At 45.2% G+C, this 8,911-nt stretch overlaps 1 protein-coding gene across 2 annotated transcripts; it reads left to right on the top strand.

The window, feature by feature from the left end:
- The first annotated feature begins 475 nt into the window (after positions 1 to 475).
- Positions 476 to 8,540, top strand: LOC141098938 (G2/mitotic-specific cyclin-B2-like). Of its 2 annotated transcripts, XM_073586957.1 has the most exons (9): positions 476 to 629; positions 3,040 to 3,171; positions 3,626 to 3,736; positions 3,915 to 4,085; positions 6,854 to 7,012; positions 7,086 to 7,322; positions 7,849 to 7,989; positions 8,076 to 8,186; positions 8,282 to 8,540. In XM_073586957.1, the coding sequence occupies exons 1-9, from the start codon at positions 609 to 611 to the stop codon at positions 8,381 to 8,383; spliced, it is 1,185 nt and encodes a 394-aa protein (XP_073443058.1). In that variant the 5' UTR covers positions 476 to 608; the 3' UTR covers positions 8,384 to 8,540. The 2 variants fall into 2 exon arrangements, with proteins under 2 accessions (XP_073443058.1, XP_073443059.1); XM_073586958.1 differs by lacking the exon at positions 7,086 to 7,322.
- The last annotated feature ends 371 nt before the right edge of the window (positions 8,541 to 8,911 follow it).

The following is an 8,911-nucleotide window of genomic DNA, read 5'->3' as shown; positions in this document are numbered from 1 at the left end:
TACATGAAAATCTAATAGCTAACTGCAGACTTGAGTCCGGTACAGTGAGCTGAGCTCACAGGCAAAGGCAAAGTCCTGCAGTGCTCACTCAGGTCCTAAACTGGAGACTTTCCACCTATGTCAAACAATGGGTTAATTACACACGCACACCGGCTAAAAAATGCGATCAGGGGGCTACAAAAACATGTCCGGCAGCCATAACAGCACGGAAAGAGAACGACGCATTTCTAGCTCTAGCGCCTGACAGAAATCAAACGGTCACGTGACAATTATGTCCCACGCTCCTTTGCTGGGTGATTCTCGCGATATTTCGCTCTCGCTGGTTACCGCGTGTTTACATTACTTCTCTCGGCCAATCACACGAGAGCTTAGAGTGAACACACGCTGATTGAAGACTTTACGCCATTGGTTGCCAGGACAGCAACGTTCGTTGCTTTGAGCCGGTAAGCCAATAGGCAGTGAGCAGTCACAAACGTCCTGGCCAATAAGAAGACGCGGAGGAATGTTTAAAATTAATTCAAAGTTAGGTTGAGAAGTCGTAGCGTCTTGTGGAGGTTGCGGTTCGAGAAGCTGGGTTTTAACGTGTGGTTTTACCGTGTTCTATAGAGATGGCGACCCGCCGCGCTGCTGTGAGTACCGCCGGTCTGTGGAGGGAGCGGCGTCTGTCCCTGGTCTGTGTTCGGGCCGGGAAGGCCTGTAGGACTGGGGTGTGTGGCCTCCATGTGCGCCACCCGTGTGACGGGAGCGTGGGGACCCTGCAATGCGCTCCCCTCTAGCAGGAGCTGAGTGATGGCCCGGGAGAGGCACTGGGCACCCCCCACTGCGCTGTCATGTACGGGGCCATGTGTGGGGTACCTGCTCCTCACGCTGAGGAGGCGGTGACGTTACTGTGTCCTCAGCGCCCGTGCTGTGAGAGGATCGGAGCACTCACTGACTCTCAGATCACGCTGGAGCAGGTTTGGCTCAGCAGAAACTGCAGCAAAAAACGCAACTTGTGACCACAGCCTTACTGTGCAGGTGCTAACTCTGGTCTAGGCAGGGGTAACCTGTAGTGTCCAGAGGTCACTGACTGGCCCACCCATGGTGTAAAGCACAGTGATGCTTGCACACACTTCTGACCAGTGTTAATAGCCGACATGTAGTCATGTACTGTAGATGTCTGTCCCCGTGTGCATTCCTGCTCAGTGAAGTGCGCTTTTTCTCAGTGGGCTGCTGTCATGCTTAAAGCGACTGTCACCTCATTTTTCTGAGGAGGTGTGGCCACTGCCATCAGGGGCTTATCGACAGCATTTTGTAATGCCCCCTCAGTTGATCTGTCAGCCTTTTGCTCTTAAAGGGACTTGGTTTGACCGGTGATGCTGCTCAGTTCTTCATGACATGATGGGGACGGTAACTTGTATACACCTTCCCACCTGTCCCTCCCCTTCAGCTGCTCTGGCTTCCTAGATTGAAATCAAGCAGGTGGAAGATGTATGTAAGTGGCCCCACCGAGTGCTGTACTTGGTTTGAACACACATTCTGTGCTTTAATGACCTTTTGAACCTTCTGGCACTGAGCTCTACTAGGGTTATGTTTTTATAGTCTTATTACACCCCATAGCTAGTGTCAGATTAATGAAGCTTTGAGTTTATAGACTGTAAGCATGTGGCCATGGCCCTCACTCCTAATGTAATAAACTGTCTTGTATTGAATTTGTCTGTCCCCACTTAACTAATATGTTGGTGCTATATAAAATTCATTCCATATAAAAGCCTTAAAGGGGTTGTCCAGGCAGAAAATACTGACCTATTTCTTGGGTAGGTCAGTAAGAAGTTGGTAGAGTTGACCAGAGTCAGATTCCCACCAACCAGCTGAAAGTGGCTTCTTTTTGACTAGTAGCCAGGAGCTGCCTGGAGTAGCTTTCTTCTCTGACCTGTTTTCAGCTGATCGGTCACTTTATCAGACCCCATCTGATAGGTCTTCCAATAGCCAATCATGCAAATGGGTAGCTTGCATGAACACCAGGGCTGTGGAGTCGGTAAGCCAAACCTGCGACTCCGACTCCTCAATTTCCCTGACTCCGACTCCACGACTCCGACTCCCACACATATTGCTTATATTTAAGTGAAAAATTTATTGTAGTACAATGTGAACCTCAGACATTTAATCATTTTTATGATCCAATAATCAAGATATTTAGATAGAACAGAATATATATTGTTGTACTACCCGGTTTTCATTCTTTTTGGTACAGATACGATATGGATAGAGCAGATTTCTAATCTGCTTTTGCTATTGAAAACATTATCTATGAGCTCAAAAACCTTTCAGGTGATGCGGTTTTTTAAAAAGATGATCAGCTTTTGCAGCTGAAAAACGTATCCTCAAAAAACACAGGAAAAATGCTGCGTGTGAATGTAGCCTTAGATCAGGAATAGAACAGCCATTTATAGGACATTTCATAACTTTCCCAAACTCCTATGAAAAAATATTCAGCACATCCTGCATTGAACTACTGTACCCAATTTATTATATATTTTAGGAGTCGGTCCATTTTATTCCGACTCCGACTCCACCAAAATGAGCACCGACTCCGACTCCACGACTCCGACTCCACAGCCCTGATGAACACCCCCTTTACTGCTATGGCACTGAAGCCTAAAGGCCCTGTCACACTTAGCGATGCACCAGCGATCCCGACCAGCGATATGATGCGGTCAGGATCGCTGGTGCATCGCTAAGTGGTCGCTAGTGAGCTGCCACACAGGCAGATCTCACCAGCGACATAGCTAGGGACGGGGGTCGCTACTTGCCTGTCAGATGAGGCGATGAAGACGTCCACGCGTCGCTCGTCGGCGCCACAGGAAGCCCAGCAGGAAGCAGACAAGAAACGGCCCAGAACGTTCTCGTGGGTCAGAGGTAAGTATCAAACATAGCGATATCGCTGCTACGTCACAAAATCCAGTGACGTTATAGCGATATTGCTAGCAATATCGCTTAGTGTGACAGGCCCTTAAGCTGTACATGCCAGTTAAGCCTGTACTAATACTGTCTCTTTAGGTTTCCCGTGACGTTGACAATGCTATAGCAGGAGCTATGAAATCTAAAGCCCCCTCTAATTTAGTGCCAAGAGCTGCTCTGGGAGAAATAGGAAATAAGGTGACTGTGCGTGGAAAGCAGCCTTCTGTGAAGGTGGGTATTGTGCAGTGTTGACTTGCATTTACTATGTACCTCTAATTTAAATAAAATTTGCACTCATAAGGTTCAGATGTGCTAATGTTCTACCCTGCAAAGTCCAAAGTGAGTTCTGGTAGCACAGACTCCTGTACCTGATGGCACTGCTCTAGTATCGGAGCCCTGTTCTTGTCTAGGCATCCACTGCCAGCAGTGAGGCTTCCCAGTGGTTAGATGAGCAGTGTAGCACTGCTGTGTGCAGACTGAGAACACTGCTAATCGGGTACACTGACAAACTGAAGCCTAGTATAATTACTGCCCTACTTATAGTGACGCTCCTAAAGCCAAGGCTGTGGAGTCGGTAAGCCAAACCTCCAACTCCTCAATTTCCATGACACTGACTCCACAGACCTGCTTAAAACTGATGTCAGATGATTGTTGCAGAACGTGATGTTCACTTTATTCTTCTCAGAACTCTAATGCAGTGATGAAGCCATCCAAACCTGTAACTAAAGTACCAAATTTCAATTTGAAACCAAGGCCTGTCGCTGTGAAAGCGACTGTGATTGAAGCTCCAGAAAAGGTACGTTTCTAGTCATGGAGGACAAAGCCTTTTACGGAAACCCACTTTATCACAAGAGTTGACATATATGGGCAAATACACCTGTGACTAACTACTTTGTTACTGCTCCTTATTCTATACTACCTCTAATTAAATACATAAGGACCTTTTTAACTCTAACTTGTGTCTTAACCTCTAGAAATCCTCTCCAGTTCTGATGGATGTGTCTATGAGAGATGAAGAGGAACTCTGCCAGGCTTTTTCTGACTTTATGAATGGTGTGGAAGACATTGATGCTGAAGACAGTGGAAACCCACAGCTGTGTAGTGAATACGTAATGGACATTTATAACTACCTGAAAGAACTGGAGGTAAGTGTTAGGGCTCATACTCGCATGCACGAAACTTGTCCGAGTCTCACACATCAATACTCGGATCGGAGCATTCAGCTGCATAGAAATACATGTTATTGACGTGTGAGACTCGTCTGAGTTTCTTGCATGTGAGTATGAGCCCTTAGCCTTGAACACAAGCTAACCCTTTAACTTCCTGGTTGGGTACTGCTGCTACTGACCAGAACTGTCCTGCAAGGAGAACATGTGAACTTTATTTTACTGTCACTAATGGCTTGTTCTGCAGTGTACACTGTTTTAACAATTCTCATAAAGGGAACAGGTTTTCACTCACAATCAGTGGTGTGAGCTGTGACTGAACAGCTGCTCTAGAAGTGGGACAGCTGGGGATGCTTTGCTTGCATATATGAATGGGGTGAGGAGCTGCTGTATGTCAGTGGATTGGAGGGAAGGGGCTGGTATCTTGCAATGCAAGTTAATACATTCCAGACTTGTGAATCTATTGCACATAATTGCCAGAAATTGTCTCTTGCCACAAGATGTACGAAGTAACAATCAAAGCTTTAATAGTATCACAGCAGATGTGACCGGAATGGGGGGGTGGGAGGTCAACTGCAGACTCGGTTTAGCTTCATGTTGTCTCATGACCAATTTTTATAACTTTTTTTTTTTTTTTTTTTTTTTTTTTTTTTTTTTTTTCCTTCTGCATGCCTGCACCTTCATTGTAGCATTATGAATCTGGTCAGTCTTAAATAGAAAACCATATGTAGTACCCTTACACAGGTTTCCTACTTCAGTTGTATTGCAGCACCATGTAGCCATCAGTGCTGTGCATCTCGTATATGGAAAACAGCAAGAGAACAATAAGGTTTACCTGTACAGGCCTCCAAACAAATGCACTATCAGGATGCAGTGGACCCATATAATAAAGATGGCAACACAGGTGCAAGAATACCAATCAAGCAACTGCTCACAGCCTACCAATACATGGAGGGGGCGGTTGCCTGGTATGTTGATGCACAAAACAACTTGTATGCGGCGCTGTTCACATTAAGGCCATGCACAGCATCCAGGCCAGCCTAGTACCAACACCCTTCTTTTAGCTCAGGCGGGCTGCTCAGCGCTAACAAAATGCATGCCGTATGAACAGACACCGCAGTTTACAAGCTGCGGTGTCTGTTCACACGGCATGCATTTTGTTAGCGCTGGGCAGCCCGCCTGAGCTAATAGAAGGGTGTTGGTACTAGGCTGGCCTGGATGATGTACATGGCCTTAGTGTGAACAGCGCCGCATACAAGTTTTGTGCATCAACATACCAGGCAACCGCCCCCTCCATGTATTGGTAGGCTGTGAGCAGTTGCTTGATTGGTATTCTTGCACCTGTGTTGCCATCTTTATTATATGGGTCCACTGCATCCTGATAGTGCATTTGTTTGGAGGCCTGTACAGGTAAACCTTATTGTTCTCTTGCTGATTTCCATTATTGGAGGATTTTCAAGTCCTCTTTTTGTACTGTGCTGTATTAGCATCTCGTATATGGCAAATCAGTTATTCTACTAGGGCTGTGGAGTTGGTAAGCCAAACTTCCGACTCCTCAATTTCCCTGACTCTCAACCCCACAGCACTGGTCACTACGGAGCATGTACATAAAGTGGAGCAGATTCGTCTCAACTAAAAGTCAAGATCCTTAGATCAGGGACAGAACAGACATTTATAGGAAACTTCATAACTTTCCCAAATTCTTACAAAAAATCTACAGCACATCCTGCATTGTACTACTGTATACAATGTATTGTATAAGCTGACACCCCCCCCCCCCCCCCCTCCCCTAATTTTGCCACACAAAATTGGGAAAACTTATTGAATTGTGGAAAATGCAGCAGCTACTGGTAAATTTCAAAAATAAAAATTGAGACATCAGTAGGTTAAATGTTTTTGCATATCCATATTTAATCAGGAGCCCCATATAATGCTCCATACAGTTCATGATGGGCCCCATAAGATGCTCTATATAATACACCCCATATAATGCTGCACGGAGGTTAATAATGCTCCATAGAATATGCCCCCTTATGCTGCTGCAAAAAGCCATACTCTCCTCTCCTGTTCAGGACCCAGCACCTGAGATATTCACCACTGTCTACCCCTTTCTGTGTCAGTGACTGTCCAGCCAGCAGAGGCGCAGCGTGCACTAACCACATCACTGCGCCCCCTGCTCCCTTAACTGAATATCGCTATATTTACCCCTCCTGGCGTGGTCTTTGCAGCCCCGCTTCTCCACGGTCTCCCTTCCTGCCGTCAGCAGTCACGTGATACTGCTCATTACACATGAATATGCACATATTCATGAGTTTAATGAGCAGTACCACGTGACTGCTGAAGGGAGACCTTGGAGAAGCGAGGGGGCTGCAGAGACCGGGGGGGGGGGGTTTAAGTATGATCACTAACACCCCGCTCCCCCACCAACCCCCAGGTATGTGACTCGTGTATAAGCCAAGAGGGGGACTTTCAGCCCAAAAAAATGGGCTGAAAAGCTCGGCTTATACACAAGTATATGCGGTAATATATTTTTTTTAGGAGTTGATTTATTTTATATCAACTTGACAAATCTGACTCCACCTCCTTATATTCTACCCCAAGTCTGCTGCATAAACTTCAGGACAGTAATGCTGGTTTGGAGCCTAGTGACTTTCTTAACTTGGACCTACAAGATGAGTTATTAAACACTCTCACCTAACATATTTCCCACATGTAAACAGACTATCCTGTGTCTGCATTTTCTGTAGCTCAAGCAGCCAATAAAACAAAGATACCTGGAAGGAAAGGAGGTAAACGAACGCATGAGGGCAATCTTGGTTGACTGGCTAGTCCAAGTTCACTCCAGGTTCCAACTGCTTCAGGAGACTCTGTACATGGGTATAGCCGTAATGGATCGTTTTCTCCAGGTAGGTGCTGGCTTTCTGTCCTCGTTACTCCATGCTCTCACAATCAGTCTGACTAATGGTCTTCTGAACATAGGTTCAGCCCATCACTCGAGGAAAGCTTCAGTTGGTCGGTGTAACTGCACTTCTACTGGCTTCCAAATATGAAGAAATGTACTCCCCAGAGATCTCAGACTTTGTTTATATCACAGACAATGCTTATACTGCATCACAAGTTAGAGAAATGGAAATTCTTATGCTGCGTGAACTTGACTTTGACCTTGGCCGTCCACTACCACTTCATTTCCTGAGACGTGCTTCAAAAGCATGTAGTGTAAGTTTTCTAAGAATCTGCTTGGGTGCAATTGGGTCTTGTGAAAAATTAACTCCGTTTTGAAAGGTGTTAGAACTTGGAATGAATCCAAAAATAGTCTTGGTATGTGCAAATGCCCAAGACTTGCAGCAGAAAAAATGTGCTGTAAAGCAAAATGTGTTGGCAGGAAATAAGCACTTTTATTTCATTAAAATGGGTGAAAGAATGGACATACAGACTTGAAAGTTCAAATCTGCAGCATGAGGGGGAGTGTTCATGAGACAGTAAAATGTTGTGGTGTTCAGTGGGGGGGGGGGGGACACATGTGCACTCTGGCTTCATCTGCATAGAGACTGCCCTTATCTCCTGACTTGACAGCCTCCTATATACCTTTGATGGAGAAATTGGGTCAGGACCCATTGATGGGCCATGTGGAGTGTAGGCAAGAAAGGCTATCTGGAGTTTCTTTATTCCTATGTGGAAACCATCAATTCCTGCAGTTTAGAGATTCCTGAAATTAGAAGGTTTTAACCTCTGTTCTCTGCAGGCTGATGCAGAACGGCACACACTTTCAAAGTATCTGATGGAGCTTACCCTCGGTGACTATGATATGGTCCACTTCAGACCTTCTGAAATAGCATCTGCTGCACTGTGTCTGGCACAGAAGGTCCTTGATGAGGGCAGCTGGGTAAGTTGCATATGTGTCCATGCCTCTTATTGTGGAATGATTGATCTAATATACAAATCACTTATACATATTTCCATCTTCTCTAGGGAGCTACACAACAGCACTACACTGGGTACCTTGAGGAAGACTTGTCTCATATCATGAGGCACATGGCAAAAAATGTTACAAAAGTCAACAAGAACATGACAAAGCATGTGGTAAGCTTTAAACTAAACGGTGGAGTCTTGGCAAGTAGAGCAACACTTAGCTGTCAATCAAATATTTTTTTTTTTTTTTTCTTCCCCTCTTTAAGGCTGTAAGAAACAAGTATGCCAGCAGTAAGCTAATGAAGATCAGCACCATCCCTCAACTGCTATCTCCAGTGATTACAGACCTAGCTGCAAGTCTTTCTTAAAACAGCACAGGGACTACCACTTTTTGCACTTTTATAACACTGCCATTTCAGGCATCAATGCTGCTGAATCTGTAAATACTGTTTTTATAACTTTTATAGTTGTGATCTTTAAGCAACTGCTGGGACATCTGTTAAATAAAATTTCTTTTATATCAGGTCTAATGGGTTTAATTCTGTTACTGTAGTTCAGAGATGCTAGATTCTATAAGGTTGTAGGTCCAAGGTATGCTAAATTGGGTTGAGAGTTTGTGTCCCTTGATATGCCATTGTTGGTTCATTGTCTCTTCATTTTGATGGCAAGAAAACACATCCCTTGACTGCACGATCAGGAGGTGATCCTAGTTATCTGGGAGGGAGGGGGGTGTCAGGAACACTGTTAAAAAGCATCCCTCCACCAGGGCTGTGGAGTCGGTAAGCCACAGTTGCGACTCCGACTCCAACTCCTGGATTTTATCAGGCTCCAACTCCTTCATAAATGGCCAATTCATAACAACAAATTTACTGTTGTAAAATATTAAACATCGTGCT

Source organism: Dendrobates tinctorius, unplaced genomic scaffold (assembly GCF_039654945.1).
Source record: "Dendrobates tinctorius isolate UK_male_01 unplaced genomic scaffold, ASM3965494v1 ptg000097l, whole genome shotgun sequence".
Classification (NCBI taxonomy): Eukaryota; Metazoa; Chordata; class Amphibia; order Anura; family Dendrobatidae; genus Dendrobates; species Dendrobates tinctorius.
This window is presented reverse-complemented; position numbering and strand designations above follow the sequence as displayed.

Bases quoted from the DNA above. Each gene is read 5' to 3' on its own strand.
- LOC141098938 (XM_073586957.1), top strand. From the start codon at position 609: ATGGCGACCCGCCGCGCTGCT. The intron at 3,172-3,625 runs GTGGGTATTGTG...TATTCTTCTCAG, and splicing joins GAAAGCAGCCTTCTGTGAAG to AACTCTAATGCAGTGATGAA. The intron at 8,187-8,281 runs GTAAGCTTTAAA...CCCCTCTTTAAG, and splicing joins AGAACATGACAAAGCATGTG to GCTGTAAGAAACAAGTATGC.